The following is a 24853-nucleotide window of genomic DNA, read 5'->3' on the forward strand; positions in this document are numbered from 1 at the left end:
TTACGTTAATTTTTCTTTAAGTACTTTGCCTTTTTTATTTGGCTAAGTTGTTCACATAGGATTATCTTTCAATGATAAAATAATATTTCTTTTTCATGTTTTCAAAAAAAAAAAAAAAAAAAAAAAAAAAAAAAATATTTTTTTCTTATTTTCGAAGGCTATATACTACAAAACCAAAAAAAAAAAAAAAAAAAAAGTTTCAAGAACTCACTCCGTTTTAAGAGTGTACCATTTGGAACAACCCTAAAGCTATTTGACTTATTTCAAAACCCTAGCTTAGTTGTGTAACATTTTTCTTTATTGTTTTGATGTGTCGATTTTGCTGTCATGTCTATAATATCTAGATTCAAACTTTTACCTAACTCACAAGAAAATGCATTTACTTTCACTAAGGTAATATATTATTTAACAATAATTGTATCTTGAGTATACCTTTAAGCATTCTCATTACAAATGGTTTTCTTTATCTTCGGCATGATTATATGAATGGTCAACGCTCTGGAGTAGTTACAAGATATTACCATATATTATCTGGCGATTGACATGGAATGCTTCGGTGCGACATTGTTCCCTGCTAAGCTTCACTTTTGAGGGCCCAACGTGCAATGTAATTGAGGCAATCTATGAACTTAAGCAAGTAGTATAATAAGTGAGAGCATAATTAAGAATTTTATATTTTGAATTTTATAAAAGCCATGTAACCGCATTGCTTGTGACATCTCACGCACTCTTGGAAGGCCTCCTTCTAATTCACATATTAGATTTTTTGGTAGACCGTAATACTTGATTCTCACCACATCAAGAAGAAACATGTTAATGTTTGGCGGTTGTTTAGTTTAACTATTGTTATTGTTGGTAACTTATTGTTTGTGGACAAAAACGTGTAGTGCACTTTTATTATCTGTGAGGGCCTCCGTGAGATACTGATTAGTATTACCAGCTATCTACTTGAGAAGTTGAGAGACACGGGGAATAAAACCAATAACTAGAATAAAAAGATTTGACTTATCCTAATTTTAATACTATTTTATTATTTTTATTTCCTTCGATTAATTTATATATTGTTTTGAAATAACTTTAATAGCACTTCATGCCTTCGTAATACCTAGATTGTAAATATTGAACATGCAAGTTTTTAACATAGGCCACACAAACAACAATGTATAAATTAATTATTTCCTAACTTCTCTCGGATCACCTTACTTCATGTCAAAACTCTTTCTTTTCGATTCCGTTAAATTGGAAGTTTGGAAACAAATTTTACGTTAATTTTTCTTTAAGTACTTTGCCTTTTTATTTGGCTAAGTTGTTCACATAGGATTATCTTTCAATGATAAAATAATATTTCTTTTTTCATGTTTTCAAAAAAAAAAAAAAAAAACCCAATTTTTCTTATTTTTCGGGCTATATACTACAAAAAAACAAAAAAAAAAAAAAAAAGAACTCACTCCGTTTTAAGAGTGTACCATTTGGAACAACCCTAAAGCTATTTGACTTATTTCAAAACCCTAGCTTAGTTGTGTAACATTTTTCTTTATTGTTTTGATGTGTCGGTTTTGTTGTTATGTCTATAATATCTAGATTCAAACTTTTACCTAACTCACAAGAAAATGCATTTACTTTCACTAAGGTAATATATTATTTAACAATAATTGTATCTTGAGTATACCTTTAAGCATTCTCATTACAAATGGTTTTCTTTATCTTCAGGCATGATTATATGAATGGTCAACGCTTCTGGAGTAGTTACAAGATATTACCATATATTATCTGGCGATTGACATGGAATGCTTTCGTCGACATTGTTCCCTGAAAGCTTCACTTTTGAGGGCCCAACGTGCAATGTAATTGAGGCAATCTATGAACTTAAGCAAGTAGTATAATAAGTGAGAGCATAATTAAGAATTTTATAGTTTGAATTTTATAAAAGCCATGTAACCGCATTGCTTGTGACATCTCACGCACTCTTGGAAGGCCTCCTTCTAATTCACATATTAGATTTTTTGGTAGACCGTAATACTTGATTCTCACCACATCAAGAAGAAACATGTTAATGTTTGGCGGTTGTTTAGTTTAACTATTGTTATTGTTTGTAACTTATTGTTTGTGGACAAAAACGTGTAGTGCACTTTTATTATCCTCAGTGAGGGCCTCCGTGAATACTGATTAGTATTACCAGCTATCTACTTGAGAAGTTGAGAGACACGGGGAATAAAACCAATAACTAGAATAAAAAGATTTGACTTATCCTAATTTTAATACTATTTTTTTATTATTTTATTTCCTTCGATTAATTTATATATTGTTTCAGAAATAACTTTAATAGCACTTCATGCCTTCGGTAATACCTAGATTGTAAATATTGAACATGCAAGTTTTTAACATAGGCCACACAAACAACAATGTATAAATTAATTATTTCCTAACTTCTCTCAGATCACCTTACTTCATGTCAAAACTCTTTCTTTCGATTCCCGTTAAATTGGAAGTTTGGAAACAAATTTTACGTTAATTTTTCTTTAAGTACTTTGCCTTTTTTATTTGGCTAAGTTGTTCACATAGGATTATCTTTCAATGATAAAATAATATTTCTTTTTCATGTTTTCAAAAAAAAAAAACCCAATATTTTCTTATTTTCGAAGGCTATATACTACAAAACAAAAAAAAAAAAAAAAAAAAAAAAAAAGTCAAGAACTCACTCCGTTTTAAGAGTGTACCATTTGGAACAACCCTAAAGCTATTTGACTTATTTCAAAACCCTAGCTTAGTTGTGTAACATTTTTCTTTATTGTTTTGATGTGTCGATTTTGCTGTCATGTCTATAATATCTAGATTCAAACTTTTACCTAACTCACAAGAAAATGCATTTACTTTCACTAAGGTAATATATTATTTAACAATAATTGTATCTTGAGTATACCTTTAAGCATTCTCATTACAAATGGTTTTCTTTATCTTCGGCATGATTATATGAATGGTCAACGCTTCTGAGTAGTTACAAGATATTACCATATATTATCTGCTGATTGACATGGAATGCTCGGTACGACATTGTTCCTGCGAAGCTTCACTTTTGAGGGCCCAACGTGCAATGTAATTGAGGCAATCTATGAACTTAAGCAAGTAGTATAATAAGTAAGAGCATAATTAAGAATTTTATATTTTGAATTTTATAAAAGCCATGTAACTTCGCATTGCTTGTGACATCTCACGCACTCTTGGAAGGCCTCCTTCTAATTCACATATTAGATTTTTTTGGTAGACCAGAATACTTGATTCTCACCACATCAAGAAGAAACAAGTTAATGTTTGGCAGTTGTTTAGTTTAACTATTGTTATTGTTTGTAACTTATTGTTTGTGGACGAAAACGTGTAGTGCACTTTTATTATCTGTGAGAGCCTCCGTAGATACAGATTAGTATTACCAGCTATCTACTTGAGAAGTTGAGAGACACGGGGAATAAAACCAATAACTAGAATAAAAAGATTTGGCTTATCCTAATTTTAATACTATTTTATTATTTTTATTTCCTTCGATTAATTTATATATTGTTTCAGAAATAACTTTAATAGCACTTCATGCCTTCGGTAATACCTAGATTGTAAATATTGAACATGCAAGTTTTTAACATAGGCCACACAAACAACAATGTATAAATTAATTATTTCCTAACTTCTCTCAGATCACCTTACTTCATGTCAAAACTCTTTCTTTTTCGATTCCGTTAAATTGGAAGTTTGGAAACAAATTTTACGTTAATTTTTCTTTAAGTACTTTGCCTTTTTTATTTGGCTAAGTTGTTCACATAGGATTATCTTTCAATGATAAAATAATATTTCTTTTTCATGTTTTCAAAAAAAAAAAAAAAAAACCCATTTTTCTTATTTTTGAAAGGCTATAAAACTACAAAAAAAAAAAAAAAAAAAAAAAAAAAAAAGAACTCACTCCGTTTTAAGAGTGTACCATTTGGAACAACCCTAAAAAGCTATTTGACTTATTTCAAAACCCTAGCTTAGTTGTGTAACATTTTTCTTTATTGTTTTTTTGATGTGTCGATTTTGTTTGTCATGTCTATAATATCTAGATTCAAACTTTTACCTAACTCACAAGAAAATGCATTTACTTTCACTAAGGTAATATATTATTTAACAATAATTGTATCTTGAGTATACCTTTAAGCATTCTCATTACAAATGGTTTTCTTTATCTTCAGGCATGATTATATGAATGGTCAACGCTACGGAGTAGTTACAAGATATTACCATATATTATCTGCTGATTGACATGGAATGCTCGGTACGACATTGTTCCTGCGAAGCTTCACTTTTGAGGGCCCAACGTGCAATGTAATTGAGGCAATCTATGAACTTAAGCAAGTAGTATAATAAGTGAGAGCTTAATTAAGAATTTTATAGTTTGAATTTTATAAAAGCCATGTAACTTCGCATTGCTTGTGACATCTCACGCACTCTTGGAAGGCCTCCTTCTAATTCACATATTAGATTTTTTTGGTAGACCAGAATACTTGATTCTCACCACATCAAGAAGAAACATGTTAATGTTTGGCAGTTGTTTAGTTTAACTATTGTTATTGTTGGTAACTTATTGTTTGTGGACAAAAACGTGTAGTGCACTTTTTTATTATCTGTGAGGGCCTCCGTAGATCTGATTAGTATTACCACTATCTACTTGAGAAGTTGAGAGACACGGGGAATAAAACCAATAACTAGAATAAAAAGATTTGACTTATCCTAATTTTAATACTATTTTATTATTTTTATTTCCTTGATTAATTTATATATTGTTTCAGAAATAACTTTAATAGCACTTCATGCCTTGGTAATACCTAGATTGTAAATATTGAACATGCAAGTTTTTAACATAGGCCACACAAACAACAATGTATAAATTAATTATTTCCTAACTTCTCTCGGATCACCTTACTTCATGTCAAAACTCTTTCTTTTTCGATTCCCGTTAAATTGGAAGTTTGGAAACAAATTTTACGTTAATTTTTTTTTTAAGTACTTTGCCTTTTTATTTGGCTAAGTTGTTCACATAGGATTATCTTTCAATGATAAAATAATATTTTTTTTTTTTTGTTTTTTTCAAATTTTCAGAAGGCTATATACTACAAAACAAAAAAAAAAAAAAAAAAAAAAAAAAAATCAAGAACTCACTCCGTTTTTTAAAGAGTGTACCATTTGGAACAACCCTAAAGCTATTTGACTTATTTCAAAACCCTAGCTTAGTTGTGTAACATTTTTCTTTATTGTTTTGATGTGTCGATTTTCTTTGTCATGTCTATAATATCTAGATTCAAACTTTTACCTAACTCACAAGAAAATGCATTTACTTTCACTAAGGTAATATATTATTTAACAATAATTGTATCTTGAGTATACCTTTAAGCATTCTCATTACAAATGGTTTTCTTTATCTTCAGGCATGATTATATGAATGGTCAACGCTACGGAGTAGTTACAAGATATTACCATATATTATCTGGCGATTGACATGGAATGCTTTCGATGCGACATTGTTCTAAGAAGCTTCACTTTTGAGGGCCCAACGTGCAATGTAATTGAGGCAATCTATGAACTTAAGCAAGTAGTATAATAAGTGAGAGCATAATTAAGAATTTTATATTTTGAATTTTATAAAAGCCATGTAACTTCGCATTGCTTGTGACATCTCACGCACTCTTGGAAGGCCTCCTTCTAATTCACATATTAGATTTTTTTGGTAGACCAGAATACTTGATTCTCACCACATCAAGAAGAAACATGTTAATGTTTGGCAGTTGTTTAGTTTAACTATTGTTATTGTTGGTAACTTATTGTTTGTGGACAAAAACGTGTAGTGCACTTTTATTATCCTGTGAGGGCCTCCGTAGATACAGATTAGTATTACCAGCTATCTACTTGAGAAGTTGAGAGACACGGGGAATAAAACCAATAACTAGAATAAAAAGATTTGACTTATCCTAATTTTAATACTATTTTATTATTTTTATTTCCTTCGATTAATTTATATATTGTTTCAGAAATAACTTTAATAGCACTTCATGCCTTCGGTAATACCTAGATTGTAAATATTGAACATGCAAGTTTTTAACATAGGCCACACAAACAACAATGTATAAATTAATTATTTCCTAACTTCTCTCAGATCACCTTACTTCATGTCAAAACTCTTTCTTTCGATTCCCGTTAAATTGGAAGTTTGGAAACAAATTTTACGTTAATTTTTTTTTTAAGTACTTTGCCTTTTTTTTATTTGGCTAAGTTGTTCACATAGGATTATCTTTCAATGATAAAATAATATTTCTTTTTCATGTTTTCAAAAAAAAAAAAAAAAAAAAAAAAAAATTTTTTTCTTTTTTGAAGGCTATATACTACAAAACCAAAAAAAAAAAAAAAAAAAAAAGAACTCACTCCGTTTTAAGAGTGTACCATTTGGAACAACCCTAAAGCTATTTGACTTATTTCAAAACCCTAGCTTAGTTGTGTAACATTTTTCTTTATTGTTTTGATGTGTCGATTTTGCTGTCATGTCTATAATATCTAGATTCAAACTTTTACCTAACTCACAAGAAAATGCATTTACTTTCACTAAGGTAATATATTATTTAACAATAATTGTATCTTGAGTATACCTTTAAGCATTCTCATTACAAATGGTTTTCTTTATCTTCAGGCATGATTATATGAATGGTCAACGCTACGGAGTAGTTACAAGATATTACCATATATTATCTGCTGATTGACATGGAATGCTCGGTACGACATTGTTCCTGCGAAGCTTCACTTTTGAGGGCCCAACGTGCAATGTAATTGAGGCAATCTATGAACTTAAGCAAGTAGTATAATAAGTGAGAGCTTAATTAAGAATTTTATAGTTTGAATTTTATAAAAGCCATGTAACTTCGCATTGCTTGTGACATCTCACGCACTCTTGGAAGGCCTCCTTCTAATTCACATATTAGATTTTTTTGGTAGACCAGAATACTTGATTCTCACCACATCAAGAAGAAACATGTTAATGTTTGGCAGTTGTTTAGTTTAACTATTGTTATTGTTGGTAACTTATTGTTTGTGGACAAAAACGTGTAGTGCACTTTTATTATCCTGTGAGGGCCTCCGTGAGATCTGATTAGTATTACCAGCTATCTACTTGAGAAGTTGAGAGACACGGGGAATAAAACCAATAACTAGAATAAAAAGATTTGACTTATCCTAATTTTAATACTATTTTATTATTTTTATTTCCTTCGATTAATTTATATATTGTTTCAGAAATAACTTTAATAGCACTTCATGCCTTCGGTAATACCTAGATTGTAAATATTGAACATGCAAGTTTTTAACATAGGCCACACAAACAACAATGTATAAATTAATTATTTCCTAACTTCTCTCAGATCACCTTACTTCATGTCAAAACTCTTTCTTTCGATTCCCGTTAAATTGGAAGTTTGGAAACAAATTTTACGTTAATTTTTTTTCTTTAAGTACTTTGCCTTTTTTTATTTGGCTAAGTTGTTCACATAGGATTATCTTTCAATGATAAAATAATATTTCTTTTTTCATTTTTAAAAAAAAAAAAAAAAAAAAAAAAAAAAAAAAAAAAAAATATTTTCTTATTTTCTTATATACTACAAAAAAAAAAAAAAAAAAAAAAAAAAAAAAAGTCAAGAACTCACTCCGTTTTAAGAGTGTACCATTTGGAACAACCCTAAAGCTATTTGACTTATTTCAAAACCCTAGCTTAGTTGTGTAACATTTTTTTTTATTGTTTTTTGATGTGTCGATTTTGCTGTCATGTCTATAATATCTAGATTCAAACTTTTACCTAACTCACAAGAAAATGCATTTACTTTCACTAAGGTAATATATTATTTAACAATAATTGTATCTTGAGTATACCTTTAAGCATTCTCATTACAAATGGTTTTCTTTATCTTCAGGCATGATTATGAATGGTCAACGCTTCACGGAGTAGTTACAAGATATTACCATATATTATCTGCTGATTGACATGGAATGCTCGGTACGACATTGTTCCTGCGAAGCTTCACTTTTGAGGGCCCAACGTGCAATGTAATTGAGGCAATCTATGAACTTAAGCAAGTAGTATAATAAGTGAGAGCTTAATTAAGAATTTTATATTTTGAATTTTATAAAAGCCATGTAACTTCGCATTGCTTGTGACATCTCACGCACTCTTGGAAGGCCTCCTTCTAATTCACATATTAGATTTTTTTGGTAGACCAGAATACTTGATTCTCACCACATCAAGAAGAAACATGTTAATGTTTGGCAGTTGTTTAGTTTAACTATTGTTATTGTTTGTAACTTATTGTTTGTGGACGAAAACGTGTAGTGCACTTTTATTATCCCATGAGGGCCTCCGTGATCTGATTAGTATTACCAGCTATCTACTTGAGAAGTTGAGAGACACGGGAATAAAACCAATAACTAGAATAAAAAGATTTGACTTATCCTAATTTTAATACTATTTTATTATTTTTATTTCCTTCAATTAATCCATATATTGTTTCAGAAATAACTTTAATAGCACTACATGCCTTCGGTAATACCTAGATTGTAAATATTGAACATGCAAGTTTTTAACATAGGCCACACAAACAACAATGTATAAATTAATTATTTCCTAACTTCTCTCAGATCACATTACTTCATGTCTAAACTCTTTCTTTCGATTCCCGTTAAATTGGAAGTTTGGAAACAAATTTTACGTTAATTTTTTTTTTTAAGTACTTTGCCTTTTTATTTGGCTAAGTTGTTCACATAGGATTATCTTTCAATGATAAAATAATATTTCTTTTTCATGTTTTCAAAAAAAAAAAAAAAACCAATATTTTTTCTTATTTTCAAGGCTATATACTATATACTACAAAAAAAAAAAAAAAAAAAAAAAAAAAGTTTCAAGAACTCACTCCGTTTTAAGAGTGTACCATTTGGAACAACCCTAAAGCTATTTGACTTATTTCAAAACCCTAGCTTAGTTGTGTAACATTTTTCTTTATTGTTTTGATGTGTCGATTTTGCTGTCATGTCTATAATATCTAGATTCAAACTTTTACCTAACTCACAAGAAAATGCATTTACTTTCACTAAGGTAATATATTATTTAACAATAATTGTATCTTGAGTATACCTTTAAGCATTCTCATTACAAATGGTTTTCTTTATCTTCAGGCATGATTATATGAATGGTCAACGCTACGGAGTAGTTACAAGATATTACCATATATTATCTGCTGATTGACATGGAATGCTTTCGGTGCGACATTGTTCTGCTTGAAGCTTCACTTTTGAGGGCCCAACGCGTGCAATGTAATTGAGGCAATCTATGAACTTAAGCAAGTAGTATAATAAGTGAGAGCATAATTAAGAATTTTATAGTTTGAATTTTATAAAAGCCATGTAACCCATTGCTTGTGACATCTCACGACTCTTGGAAGGCCTCCTTCTAATTCACATATTAGATTTTTTGGTAGACCGAGAATACTTGATTCTCACCACATCAAGAAGAAACATGTTAATGTTTGGCGGTTGTTTAGTTTAACTATTGTTATTGTTTGGTAACTTATTGTTTGTGGACAAAAACGTGTAGTGCACTTTTTTATTATCCTGTGAGGGCCTCCGTGAGATCTGATTAGTATTACCAGCTATCTACTTGAGAAGTTGAGAGACACGGGGAATAAAACCAATAACTAGAATAAAAAGATTTGACTTATCCTAATTTTAATACTATTTTATTATTTTTATTTCCTTCTTCGATTAATTTATATATTGTTTTTCAAATAACTTTAATAGCACTTCATGCCTTCGGTAATACCTAGATTGTAAATATTGAACATGCAAGTTTTTAACATAGGCCACACAAACAACAATGTATAAATTAATTATTTCCTAACTTCTCTCGGATCACCTTACTTCATGTCAAAACTCTTTCTTTTCGATTCCCGTTAAATTGGAAGTTTGGAACCAAATTTTACAAATTTTACGTTAATTTTTCTTTTTAGTACTTTGCCTTTTTTATTTGGCTAAGTTGTTCACATAGGATTATCTTTCAATGATAAAATAATATTTCTTTTTTATGTTTTCAAAAAAAAAAAAAAAAAAAAAATATTTTCTTATTTTAGAAGGCTATATACTACAAAACCACAAAAAAAAAAAAAAAAAAGAACTCAACTCCGTTTTAAGAGTGTACCATTTGGAACAACCCTAAAGCTATTTGACTTATTTCAAAACCCTAGCTTAGTTGTGTAACATTTTTCTTTATTGTTTTGATGTGTCGATTTTGCTGTCATGTCTATAATATCTAGATTCAAACTTTTACCTAACTCACAAGAAAATGCATTTACTTTCACTAAGGTAATATATTATTTAACAATAATTGTATCTTGAGTATACCTTTAAGCATTCTCATTACAAATGGTTTTCTTTATCTTCAGGCATGATTATATGAATGGTCAACGCTATGGAGTAGTTACAAGATATTACCATATATTATCTGCTGATTGACATGGAATGCTCGGTACGACATTGTTCCTGCGAAGCTTCACTTTTGAGGGCCCAACGTGCAATGTAATTGAGGCAATCTATGAACTTAAGCAAGTAGTATAATAAGTGAGAGCTTAATTAAGAATTTTATAGTTTGAATTTTATAAAAGCCATGTAACTTCGCATTGCTTGTGACATCTCACGCACTCTTGGAAGGCCTCCTTCTAATTCACATATTAGATTTTTTTGGTAGACCAGAATACTTGATTCTCACCACATCAAGAAGAAACATGTTAATGTTTGGCAGTTGTTTAGTTTAACTATTGTTATTGTTGGTAACTTATTGTTTGTGGACAAAAACGTGTAGTGCACTTTTATTATCCTGTGAGGGCCTCCGTAGATACAGATTAGTATTACCAGCTATCTACTTGAGAAGTTGAGAGACACGGGGAATAAAACCAATAACTAGAATAAAAAAAGATTTGACTTATCCTAATTTTAATACTATTTTATTATTTTTATTTCCTTCGATTAATTTATATTGTTTCAGAAATAACTTTAATAGCACTTCATGCCTTCGGTAATACCTAGATTGTAAATATTGAACATGCAAGTTTTTAACATAGGCCACACAAACAACAATGTATAAATTAATTATTTCCTAACTTCTCTCAGATCACCTTACTTCATGTCTAAACTCTTTCTTTCGATTCCGTTAAATTGGAAGTTTGGAAACAAATTTTACGTTAATTTTTTCTTTAAGTACTTTGCCTTTTTATTTGGCTAAGTTGTTCACATAGGATTATCTTTCAATGATAAAATAATATTTCTTTTTGTTTTCAAAAAAAAAAAAAAAAAAAAAAATTTTTTTCTTATTTTCAAGGCTATATACTACAAAACCAAAAAAAAAAAAAAAAAAAAAAAAAAAAAAAAAAAAGAACTCACTCCGTTTTAAGAGTGTACCATTTGGAACAACCCTAAAGCTATTTGACTTATTTCAAAACCCTAGCTTAGTTGTGTAACATTTTTTTTATTGTTTTGATGATGGTCGGTTTTGCTGTCATGTCTATAATATCTAGATTCAAACTTTTACCTAACTCACAAGAAAATGCATTTACTTTCACTAAGGTAATATATTATTTAACAATAATTGTATCTTGAGTATACCTTTAAGCATTCTCATTACAAATGGTTTTCTTTATCTTCAGGCATGATTATATGAATGGTCAACGCTACGGAGTAGTTACAAGATATTACCATATATTATCTGCTGATTGACATGGAATGCTCGGTACGACATTGTTCCTGCGAAGCTTCACTTTTGAGGGCCCAACGTGCAATGTAATTGAGGCAATCTATGAACTTAAGCAAGTAGTATAATAAGTAAGAGCATAATTAAGAATTTTATATTTTGAATTTTATAAAAGCCATGTAACTTCGCATTGCTTGTGACATCTCACGCACTCTTGGAAGGCCTCCTTCTAATTCACATATTAGATTTTTTTGGTAGACCAGAATACTTGATTCTCACCACATCAAGAAGAAACAAGTTAATGTTTGGCAGTTGTTTAGTTTAACTATTGTTATTGTTTGTAACTTATTGTTTGTGGACGAAAACGTGTAGTGCACTTTTATTATCCTGTGAGTGCCTCCGTAGATACAGATTAGTATTACCAGCTATCTACTTGAGAAGTTGAGAGACACGGGGAATAAAACCAATAACTAGAATAAAAAGATTTGACTTATCCTAATTTTAATACTATTTTATTATTTTTATTTCCTTCGATTAATTTATATATTGTTTCAGAAATAACTTTAATAGCACTTCATGCCTTCGGTAATACCTAGATTGTAAATATTGAACATGCAAGTTTTTAACATAGGCCACACAAACAACAATGTATAAATTAATTATTTCCTAACTTCTCTCAGATCACCTTACTTCATGTCTAAACTCTTTCTTTCGATTCCTGTTAAATTGGAAGTTTGGAAACAAATTTTACAGTTATTTTTCTTTCAGTACTTTGCCTTTTTTATTTGGCTAAGTTGTTTACATAGGATTATCTTTCAATGATAAAATAATATTTTTTTCATTTTTTTCATGTTTTCAAAAAAACCAAAAAAAATTTTTCTTATTTTTTTAGAAGGCTATATACTACAAAACCACAAAAAAAAAAAAAAAAAAAAAAAAGAACTCACTCCGTTTTAAGAGTGTACCATTTGGAACAACCCTAAAGCTATTTGACTTATTTCAAAACCCTAGCTTAGTTGTGTAACATTTTTTTTGACTTATTGTTTTGATGTGTCGATTTTTGTTGTCATGTCTATAATATCTAGATTCAAACTTTTACCTAACTCACAAGAAAATGCATTTACTTTCACTAAGGTAATATATTATTTAACAATAATTGTATCTTGAGTATACCTTTAAGCATTCTCATTACAAATGGTTTTCTTTATCTTCAGGCATGATTATATGAATGGTCAACGCTACGGAGTAGTTACAAGATATTACCATATATTATCTGCTGATTGACATGGAATGCTCGGTACGACATTGTTCCTGCGAAGCTTCACTTTTGACGGCCCAACGTGCAATGTAATTGAGGCAATCTATGAACTTAAGCAAGTAGTATAATAAGTGAGAGCATAATTAAGAATTTTATATTTTGAATTTTATAAAAGCCATGTAACTTCGCATTGCTTGTGACATCTCACGCACTCTTGGAAGGCCTCCTTCTAATTCACATATTAGATTTTTTTGGTAGACCAGAATACTTGATTCTCACCACATCAAGAAGAAACATGTTAATGTTTGGCAGTTGTTTAGTTTAACTATTGTTATTGTTGGTAACTTATTGTTTGTGGACAAAAAAAAGTAGTGCACTTTTATTATCCCTGTGAGGGCCTCCGTGAATACTGATTAGTATTACCAGCTATCTACTTGAGAAGTTGAGAGACACGGGGAATAAAACCAATAACTAGAATAAAAAGATTTGACTTATCCTAATTTTAATACTATTTTATTATTTTTATTTCCTTCGATTAATTTATATATTGTTTCAGAAATAACTTTAATAGCACTTCATGCCTTCGGTAATACCTAGATTGTAAATATTGAACATGCAAGTTTTTAACATAGGCCACACAAACAACAATGTATAAATTAATTATTTCCTAACTTCTCTCAGATCACCTTACTTCATGTCAAAACTCTTTCTTTCGATTCCCGTTAAATTGGAAGTTTGGAAACAAATTTTACGTTAATTTTTCTTTAAGTACTTTGCCTTTTTTATTTGGCTAAGTTGTTCACATAGGATTATCTTTCAATGATAAAATAATATTTCTTTTTCATGTTTTCAAAAAAAAAAAAAAAAAAATATTTTCTTATTTTCGAAGGCTATATAAAACAAAAAAAAAAAAAAAAAAAAAAAAAAAAAAAAAGAACTCAAAAAAAAGTTTAGAACTCAGTGTACCATTTTTGGAACAACCCTAAAAGCTATTTGACTTATTTCAAAACCCTAGCTTAGTTGTGTAACATTTTTTTCTTTATTGTTTTGATGTGTCGGTTTTGCTTTGTCATGTCTATAATATCTAGATTCAAACTTTTACCTAACTCACAAGAAAATGCATTTACTTTCACTAAGGTAATATATTATTTAACAATAATTGTATCTTGAGTATACCTTTAAAGCATTCTCATTACAAATGGTTTTCTTTATCTTCGGGCATGATTATATGAATGGTCAACGCTACGGAGTAGTTACAAGATATTACCATATATTATCTGTTGATTGACATGGAATGCTCGGTACGTCATTGTTCCTGCGAGGCTTCACTTTTGACGGCCCAACGTGCAATGTAATTGAGGCAATCTATGAACTTAAGCAAGTATTATAATAAGTGAGGGCATAATTAAGAATTGTATATTTTGAATTTTATAAAAGCCATGTAACTTCGCATTGCTTGTGACATCTCACGCAATCTTGGAAGGCCTCCTTCTAATTCACATATTAGATTTTTGTGGTAGACCAGAATACTTGATTCTCACCACATCAAGAAGAAACATGTTAATGTTTGGCAGTTGTTTAGTTTAACAATTGTTATTATTGGTAACTTATTGTTTGTGGACAAAAACGTGTAGTGCACTTTTATTATCCTGTGAGGGCCTCCGTAGATACAGATTAGTATTACCAGCTATCTACTTGAGAAGTTGAGAGACACGGGGAATAAAACCAATAACTAGAATAAAAAGATTTGACTTATCCTAATTTTAATACTATTTTATTATTTTTATTTCCTTCAATTAATTTATATATTGTTTCAGAAATAACTTTAATAGCACTTCATGCCTTCGGTAATACCTAGATTGTAAATATTGAACATGCAAGTTTTTAACATAGGCCACACAAACAACAATGTATAAATTAATTATTTCCTAACTTCTCTCAGATCACCTTACTTCATGTCTAAACTCTTTCTTTCGATTCCCGTTAAATTGGAAGTTTGGAAACAAATTTTACGGTAATTTTTCTTTAAGTACTTTGCCTTCTTTATTTGGCTAAGTTGTTCACATAGGATTATCTTTCAATGATAAAATAATATTTCTTTTTCATGTTTTAAAAAAAAAAAAAAAAAAACCCAATATTTTCTTATTTTCGAAGGCTATATACTACAAAAAAAAAAAAAAAAAAAAAAAAAAATAAAGTTTCAAGAACTCACTCCGTTTTCAGAGTGTACCATTTGGAACAACCCTAAAGCTATTTGACTTATTTCAAAACCCTAGCTTAGTTGTGTAACATTTTTCTTTATTGTTTTGATGTGTCGGTTTTGCTGTCATGTCTATAATATCTAGATTCAAACTTTTACCTAACTCACAAGAAAATGCATTTACTTTCACTAAGGTAATATTTTATTTAACAATAATTGTATCTTGAGTATACCTTTAAGCATTCTCATTACAAATGGTTTTCTTTATCTTCGGCATGATTATATGAATGGTCAACGCTTCTGGAGTAGTTACAAGATATTACCATATATTATCTGCTGATTAACATGGAATGCTCGGTACGACATTGTTCCTGCGAAGCTTCACTTTTGATGGCCCAACGTGCAATGTACTTTAGGCAATCTATGAACTTAAACAAGTAGTATAATAAGTGAGAGCATAATTAAGATTTTATATTTTGAATTTTATAAAAGCCATGTAACCGCATTGCTTGTGACATCTCACGCGACTCTTGGAAGGCCTCCTTCTAATTCACATATTAGATTTTTTGGTAGACCGAATACTTGATTCTCACCACATCAAGAAGAAACATGTTAATGTTTGGCGGTTGTTTAGTTTAACTATTGTTATTGTTGGTAACTTATTGTTTGTGGACAAAAACGTGTAGTGCACTTTTTTTATCTGTGAGGGGGCCTCCGTGAGATCTGATTAGTATTACCAGCTATCTACTTGAGAAGTTGAGAGACACGGGAATAAAACCAATAACTAGAATAAAAAGATTTGACTTATCCTAATTTTAATACAATTTTATTTTATTTATTTCCTTCGATTAATTTATATATTGTTTCAGAAATAACTTTAATAGCACTTCATGCCTTCGGTAATACCTAGATTGTAAATATTGAACATGCAAGTTTTGAACATAGGCCACACAAACAACAACGTATAAATTAATCATTTCCTAACTTCTCTCAGATCACCTTACTTCATGTCTAACCTCTTTCTTTCGATTCCCGTTAAATTGGAAGTTTGGAAACAAATTTTACGGTAATTTTTCTTTAAGTACTTTGCCTTCTTTATTTGGCTAAGTTGTTCACATAGGATTATCTTTCAATGTAAAAATAATATTTCTTTTTCATGTTTTCAAAAAAAAAAAAAAAAAACATTATTTTCTTATTTTCAAAGGCTATATACTACACACAAAAAAAAATAAAAAAAAAAGGTTTTTGGAGCTCGCTCTGCTTTCAGAGTGTACCATTTGGAACAACCCTAAAGCTATTTGACTTATTTCAAAACCCTAGCTTAGTTGTGTAACATTTTTCTTTATTGTTTTGATGTGTCGGTTTTGCTATCATGTTTATAATATCTAGATTCAAACTTTTACCTAACTCACAAGAAAATGCATTTACTTTCACTAAGGTAATATATTATTTAACAATAATTGTATCTTGAGTATACCTTTAAGCATTCTCATTACAAATGGTTTTCTTTATCTTCAGGCATGATTATATGAATGGTCAACGCTATGGAGTAGTTACAAGATATTACCATATATTATCTGCTGATTGACATGGAATGCTCGGTACAACATTGTTCCTGCGAAGCTTCACTTTTGATGGCCCAACGTGCAATGTAATTGAGGCAATCTATGAACTTAAGCAAGTAGTATAATAAGTGAGAGCATAATTAAGGATTGTATATTTTGAATTTTATCAAAGCCATGTAACTTCGCATTGCTGGTGACATCTCACGCACTCTTGGAAGGCCTCCTTCTAATTCACATATTTGATTTTTTTGGTAGACCAGAATACTTGATTCTCACCACATCAAGAAGAAACATGTTAATGTTTGGCAGTTGTTTAGTTTAACTATTGTTATTGTTGGTAACTTATTGTTTGTGGACAAAACGTGTAGTGCACTTTTTATTATGCTCTGTTAGGCCTCCGTAGATACTGATTAGTATTACTAGCTATCTACTTGAGAAGTTGAGAGACACGGGAATAAAACCAATAACTAGAATAAAAAGATTTGACTTATCCTAATTTTAATACTATTTTATTATTTTTATTTCCTTCGATTAATTTATATATTGTTTCAGAAATAACTTTAATAGCACTTCATGCCTTCTCGGTAATACCTAGATTGTAAATATTGAACATGCAAGTTTTAACATAGGCCACACAAACAACAATGTATAAATTAATTATTTCCTAACTTCTCTCGGATCACCTTACTTCATGTCAAAACTCTTTTTTTCGATTCCGTTAAATTGGAAGTTTGGAAACAAATTTTACGTTAATTTTTCTTTTAAGTACTTTGCCTTTTTTATTTGGCTAAGTTGTTCACATAGGATTATCTTTCAATGATAAAATAATATTTCTTTTTCATGTTTTCAAAAAAAAAAAAAAAACCAATATTTTCTTATTTTCAAGGCTAATAAAAAAAAAAAAAAAAAAAAAAAAAAAATAAAAAACTTTCAAGAACTCCGTTTTTGCTTTTAGTGTACCATTTGGAACAACCTTAAAGCTATTTGACTTATTTCAAAACCCTGGCTTAGTTGTGTAACTTTTTTCTTTATTGTTTTGATGTGTCGGTTTTGCTGTCATGTTTATAATATCTAGATTCAAACTTTTACCTAACTCACAAGAAAATGCAGTTACTTTCGCAAAGGTAATATATTAATTAACAATAAATGTATCTTGAGTATACCTTTAAGCATTCTCATTATAAATGGTTTTATTAACCTTCAGGCATGACTATATGAATAGTCAACGCTATGGAGTAGTTACAAGATATTACCATATATTATCTGCTGATTGACACGGAAAGCTCAGTATGACATTGTTCCTGCGAAGCTTCACTTTTGATGGCCCAACATGCAATGAAATTGAGGCAATCTATGAACTTAAGCAAGTAGTATAATAAGTGAAAGCATAATTAAGGATTGTATATTTTGAATTTTATCAAAGCCATGTAACTTCGCATTACTGGTGACATCTCACGCACTCTTGGAAGGCCTCCTTCTAATTCACATATTTGATTTTTTTGGTTGACCAGAATACTTGATTCCCACCACATCAAGATGAAACATGTTAATGTTTGGCAGTTGTTTAGTTTAATTATTGTTATAGTTGGTATCTTATTGTGTGTGGGCAAAAACATGTAGTGCACTTTTATTATGCTATTAAGGCCTCCGTAGATACAGATTAGTATTACTAGCTATCTACTTGAGAAATTGAGAGACACGAGGCTTAAAACCAATAACTAGAATAAAAAGATTTGACTTATCCTAATTTTAATACTATTTGATTATTTTTATTTCCTTCGATTAATTTATATATTGTTTTAGAAATAACTTTAATAGCACTTCATGCCTTCGGTAATACCTAGATTGTAAATATTGAACATGCAAGTTTTTAACATAGGCCACACAAACAACAATGTATAAATTAATTATTTCCTAACTTCTCTCAGATCACCTTACTTCATGTCTAAACAATTTCTTTCGATTCCCGTTAAGTTGGAAGTTTGGAAACAAATTTTATTGTAATTTTTCTTTAAGTACTTTGCCTTCTTTATTTGGCTAAGTTGTTCACAGAGGATTATCTTTCAATGTAAAAATATTATTTCTTTTTCATGTTTAAAAAAAAAAAAAAAAATCAAAAACTCGCTCCGCTTTCAGAGTGTACCATTTGGAACAACCCTAAAGCTATTTGACTTATTTCAAAAGCCTAGCTTAGTTGTGTAACGTTTTTCTTTATTGTTTTGATGTGTCGGTTTTGCTGTCATGTCTATAATTTCTAGATTCAAACTTTTACCTAACTCACAAGAAAATGCATTTACTTTCACTAAGGTAATATATTATTTAACAATAATTGTATCTTGAGTATACCTTTAAGCATTCTCATTACCAATGATTTTCTTAATTTTCAGGCAAGATTATATGAATGGTCAACGCTATGGAGTAGTTACAAGATATTACTATATATTATCTGCTGATTGACATTGAGTGCTCGATATGACATTGTTCCTGCGAAGCTTCACTTTTGATGGCCCAACGTGCAATGTAATTGAGGCAATCTATGAACTTAAGCAAGTAGTATAATAAGTGAGAACATAATTAAGGATTGTATATTTTGAATTTTACCAAAGCCATGTAACTTCGCATTGCTGGTGACATTTCACGCACTCTTGAAAGGCCTCCTTCTAATTCACATATTTAATTTTTTTGGTAGTCCAGAATACTTGATTCTCACCACATCAAGAAGAAACATGTTAATGTTTGGCAGTTGTTTAGTTTAATTATTGTTATAGTTGGTAACTTATTGTGTGTAGACAAACACGTGTAGTGCACTTTTATTATGCTGTGAGGGCCTCCGTAGATACGGATTAGTATTACTAGCTATCTATTTGAGAAATTGAGAGACACGGGGCTTAAAACCAAAAACTATAATAAAAAGATTAGACATATCCTAATTTTAATACTATTTTATTATTTTTATTTCCTTCAATTAATTTATATATTGTTTCATAAATAACTTCAATAGCACTTCATGCCTTCGGTAATACTTAGATTGTAATTTATATATTGTTATTTCTGAAACTATATATAAATTAATCGAAGGTAATAAAAATAATAAGGCCCACTATTCTCTCCTTTCCTTTTTTCTCTAAGTCAAATTCATTGGGCCTCTTTCTTCTTTGGGCCCATCTCTTTGGCCCAATACGATACGTACGAGACCCACTTGTCTCATTCTTTTGCTCTTTTTACCTGTGATGTCCGTAGTCATGAATATGGCTCACACACACCCCCCTCCATCAGCTGCACTTTTTGTGAAGATGTTCTAGTACATCGATGCACTAAATTTGAGGTTCAATTTTGCTCCTTACCTCTTGGAGCTAATAACTCTACGAAGCAGTTGCACCACTGCACCACTACATGCAAGGATTTCTGTGATATCGAGAATCTACTGTATTTATGCCTGGAGGGATTAATTTGTAAAGATTCCTACCGTGTGTGACCCGTAATGTCTCGGAAAAAACATTGCCTCTACGCATTCCAGAGGCGATGCATTTCCCTACTCGAGATGGTTTTAATTTTTTTATTTTAAAAGTTCTGAAAACTGGATTATAGATTAAGCGTTTCAGACGTTTGATGGTGTTTTTTATTTCTCTTTTAGCACCTTACCTTTCAAGTTTCAACGTTCGGAAGCACATATTCAAAGTTTCCACAATAAAGCCAACAAACTTTAGATCATGTCTTCGTTTATGCATTTCCCATAAAAACGTCTGGCAAAGTGACTTCTACGTCAATTGTAGAATACAATTTTGTCACTCTTTACTCAGAAAATGCCTTGCGGAGATAACTCATTAGTTGTGTGGTCTCCACCTAGAGCTGTCTTTGTATTTGTACAACCACATAAAACCTTACATTATAACCCCATCTGCTCCTGAAATATAAGTCCATAATCTTGGCTCTTTCCCAGCCTCACTAATGTTTTTCCTTTTTGCCTAACATTGTCGTCAATCATCAACGACAAACCTTTTGTCTGTTTCTTCACTGGTTTATATTTCTCCAAATTTTCTTCATTTTGATCTGTTTTAGTTCAAACTTAGAATGTTCTATACTTCTATCTTTTTTTCTTTTTTCTTTTTATCGGTAAAATATAATTTTATTAATATAATTAAAGATAGGTACATAAGGATGAGATATCTTCTACATATAGAAAAATAAAATAAAATAAAATAAAACCATAAAGTGATAAGTCTCTTAGCCCATCATCTCATTATGGAATGAGACTCCCATCGAAACACAAACGCCTCAAAAAGTATGTCTCGTGTCTCAATATGCACCTTTGACCAGAAATATAAAAGAACTTCAATTGCCAACACAACTTTCTCCATAGACGTTGTTGTTCCCTCAAAGTGTCTTTGATTCCTCTCCAACCAAATGCCCCACAGAATCGCAAAAGGCAACATGCTCCAAAGTCGTCTCCCTTTCCCATAGTAGATTCTCAAGTCCCATGAGGCTAATAACATCGTCCCCTTCCCATAATGTTCTATACTTCTATCTCACGTTTGCAACGCATAAGAGAGCAAAAAGAATGTGCACAGAATGTTATGATTAATACAACTTCTAAACGTACATCTCTAGTCTAAATTTAACTTATAAGAATGTCTGATGAAGAAGATTACACCTAGTATGTATGGTAATAGGTAGTTTCTCAAGTGAATCAAAATTTGGTTTGTACAACAAATTATGTTCTAAGGGTAAAATAGAAATCAATTTAAAAAAGAACAATAAGCACCTCAAGCCATAGGAATATTTGGCTCCCCTAAATTAACAAAGGATTCTGCTCGAGCCATTCGCGTTGTTGCCGCATGCCATGAGACAAGGTTGTTCATAAACACATTCACGTACTTCCCTTTGTCGTTCTGTTCGGCGTTCCAAAATATATATATATATATATATTAGTGGATGAACTCAATATGGTCAAAATATAGTATCACAGTTGAACTTTAAACAAGCAACGAAGACTTGTCGTTTACTGGAAATAAACAACAATTTCACGATGCCAATCCTAGATCCTGAAAACACTCACATCCAGGAGTTAAGGCCCATGATCTAATAGATCTAAACTTCATAGTTGCTAATTAACTGACCAACTGAAAGCCAAGGCCACCATATTTGATTAAGCTGATATTTCATCTTTGCAGGTGAAATGAAATCATGAACTTAACCAGCTGGTCCAAGCGTACAAAAGAAAACCCTTCCGGATAGATTGGGAAATGACTATGGGTGTTTTGAACTCATCAAAAATGGAGCTGCAGCCAATACGAGCATCATTGTATAGTTTTTTTGTTTTAAGCAAGGCTAGGATCCTAGGAAGCTAAGGTGACGGAACCTTCAATCAACTGCCTGTTGTGGACAAAAAACCAAAGGGATGGCGAAGAGATATCTGTACCTTGTAATCGACATGATAAGCATGCTGCAAAAAGGAAACCAAATAACTATTATCAGCATTACAATTTCTGCACATATAATACGAAATGAAACCAAAAGAAACAATAAAGTACCTCCCACATATCCAAGCTGATGATAGGCTGCAACAAATGAGAGGGTCAGTGCAGCTTCAAAAGGAAAGATAAAGAAAATGAGACAAGCAGAGGAATGATATTGACATACAATGTCACCCCAAACGATCGGATTAACAGCATTTGATGTCTTCACCACTGCAAGTCTTTTCTCTTTAGGCTTCACTGTAATGATCAAAATACAAACAGTTAGAAGGAATGCATCTGCCAAGTAAGCATGGGTGTTCTAACAAACTTAAGAAATCTGTACTTTGTGTGACAGATTATCATGAACAAAAAGGGGAAGATACAAAGGAGATCTCTTAAGTGCAACGAACACGCAAATACAGTTTCCAAGACATTTTTTTGTAATTCCGTTTCTTTAGGCCTCTAGGGGCAGGAGGTGCAGGGTAGAGAAGATGGAAATTTAATAATTGCATTTACTTTGTGAAGCATAATGCATAACAAACTCATGCAGGTAACAAATTAATGTCATGTAGAGAGTACATAATCACAGCTAATGAGTGAGGACTGAAGACTCAGCATGAAAGAACAAACAGATTAAAGATACAGCATACATACCGCAAACAAGCCAAACCCAGCCAGAACCAAATAGTGCGAAGGCTGCTTCAACAAATTTTTCCTTAAAGTTAGTAAACGAACCAAAATCCTTCTCAATCTGCTGTAACACTCCTTCTCCAGGTATCTTACCGCCCCCTGGTTGCATGGATTCCCAAAAGAAGTCATGATTCCAAACCTGCAAATCATTGGTTCCATTATCCCCAAGAGTATTAACCACGTGCTTCAAGAGGACACATACAAACTCAATGATTTGGATGAAGTGAAAAGGTACAAAGAAAGGGGGAAAAAATGCATACTGAATTCAGATGATAAAACAGAACATAACTTCAACTAATGAGTGAGGACTGAATGGATCCAGGATTAGAGGGCACACCTGAGCAGCATTGTTAAATTCTGGCAAAGGGTTCCCATTGTTATAGGTTACTCTGACAAGTTCATCCATGGTACATCCATATAATGGGTTGTTGTTCTGAAGCTGTCTGTTCAAACCTTCCACATAATTGCGATGATGTTCACCCCAGTGCAACTCCAGAGTCTTCCTACTCATATATGGTTCCAAAGCATCCTATTCAAATATATGTAAGCAATATATCTGTATTAATCTCTGGCTGAGGAGAAGTAAAGCCATGAAACAAGTTAAGACGAGGAAATATAAGGTCGCAGGTAGACTACAGAAACTACTAACAAGAAGAATGTATCTCAATAACATGGGGGAAGTAAAATTTTGATGAGCCTAACTATGCAGGAAGCCTAATGTTGAAAACATTTGGTGTCATAATCTATAAATTTGTTGCAGTAGTAGATATTGTTCAGTTTTATCTAAAGAAAAATTGTCCTCACGAGTTTATAAGGAGGGGTGGTCAAGCCATAGAAGGCAACGAGTTTGGGCCTTGGTGGAGTAGAGAGTTTTCCTTTGTGCTGCAAATAAGAAGAGAAAAATTGAAGAGATGTAGATGGAATTAGCAGTTAAGAATTGGTTGATAAAATAGTAGAATGCCTAGCTATGATAGATGATTTTATTCAAAGAACCTCCATTTACTAAAATGAAAAGAGTAGTAGTAGTAGTAGTACCATAGGTAGAAAGTTGGGAATGGTGGAGACGCAGAGAAGATGAGAATTGGTGAGGAAGCACCCCATATCTACTCCTTTTCGCTTGTAAGTCGTTCCTGGGTTTTAAGAAAAGGTTTTAGCTTTATCCGCTTCTGCTGCTCCACAGTCCAATATTTCGATTTCGATCGTTGAAATTTCGACTGCATTTGTCAGGAATTCATCATCCTATTTACACTATTGTATATTTGTATGTGTATTGAATAAATAGTTCCCTATACGACTAATGAGATGTTCATCGTGCAAATGGTTGTGCATTCTATTCTATACAAAGGGACCTTTATCTTTGTCCTCATACTGATACATTGGTATATGTAGAGGTGTGAAAATCTGAAAAGCACCAACTAATAAAAGTCTAAAAAGAAAATTAATCATGGCAATCATACATACATCTTTTAATTAAACAAGCCTTTTGTATTTGATAGTCATTGACATTTTTAATACTTTATTAAGTAAGCTCTCAATGTTGCTTATCTTTCTTTTATAAAGGGTAATTTGTGACTTGTTCATTGTTGCTATTCCTGGTTTAAATAATGGCTAAATCTATGGTGCGCACCCCACTCCCCTGTATGGTGGCTGTTAAATCACAGCCCACCATATACCAAGGACAGAAGATTTAGCCTTGGATGAAAAAGGTAATTTGTGGCTTGTTCATTGTTCTACCATAATCAGTGCTATTCCTGGTTAAAAATAAAACCAGAATTGGTAAGAATAACAGAAACAGTGAAAAAGAAGGAAACAGTTAAGTCTGTGTTGGTTGACCGTTGACGTTTAGTTATGTCACTCACTCACTCCATCAAACTCGTGAGTGAGATATGGAAAAGG

At 31.3% G+C, this 24853-nt stretch overlaps 1 protein-coding gene across 3 annotated transcripts; it reads right to left on the bottom strand.

The window, feature by feature from the left end:
- Window positions 1-20958: 20958 nt before the first annotated feature.
- FSD3 (Fe superoxide dismutase 3) lies at window positions 20959-24182 on the bottom strand. 3 transcript variants are annotated; one of them, XM_086587291.1, is made up of 9 exons: window positions 23993-24182; window positions 23762-23839; window positions 23295-23486; window positions 22925-23096; window positions 22452-22525; window positions 22343-22369; window positions 22231-22254; window positions 21574-21700; window positions 20959-21332 (listed from the first exon to the last, which is right to left on the bottom strand). In XM_086587291.1, exons 1-8 carry the CDS (start codon window positions 24056-24058, stop codon window positions 21575-21577), a joined length of 759 nt encoding a protein of 252 aa, XP_086443417.1. In that variant the 5' UTR covers window positions 24059-24182; the 3' UTR covers window positions 20959-21332; window position 21574. The 3 variants fall into 3 exon arrangements, with proteins under 3 accessions (XP_086443417.1, XP_086443418.1, XP_086443416.1); XM_086587292.1 differs by having other exon boundaries at window positions 21318-21336; XM_086587290.1 differs by lacking the exon at window positions 20959-21332 and having other exon boundaries at window positions 21448-21700.
- Window positions 24183-24853: the final 671 nt, after the last annotated feature.

The sequence above is a fragment of the Coptis chinensis genome, unplaced genomic scaffold (assembly GCF_015680905.1).
Source record: "Coptis chinensis isolate HL-2020 unplaced genomic scaffold, ASM1568090v1 utg2326_pilon_pilon, whole genome shotgun sequence".
NCBI classification, from domain to species: domain Eukaryota; kingdom Viridiplantae; phylum Streptophyta; class Magnoliopsida; order Ranunculales; family Ranunculaceae; genus Coptis; species Coptis chinensis.

What these genes read in the sequence shown, in the direction of transcription:
- FSD3 (XM_086587291.1), bottom strand. Translation starts at nt 24,058, where the DNA reads ATGGGGTGCTTCCTCACCAATTCTCATCTTCTCTGCGTCTCCACCATT. An exon ending in CGATCGTTTGGGGTGACATT is followed by an intron (nt 22,370 to 22,451) that starts GTATGTCAATAT and finishes CATTTGTTGCAG; the next exon opens with CCTATCATCAGCTTGGATAT. An exon ending in TCAGCTTGGATATGTGGGAG is followed by an intron (nt 22,255 to 22,342) that starts GTACTTTATTGT and finishes TCCTTTTTGCAG; the next exon opens with CATGCTTATCATGTCGATTA.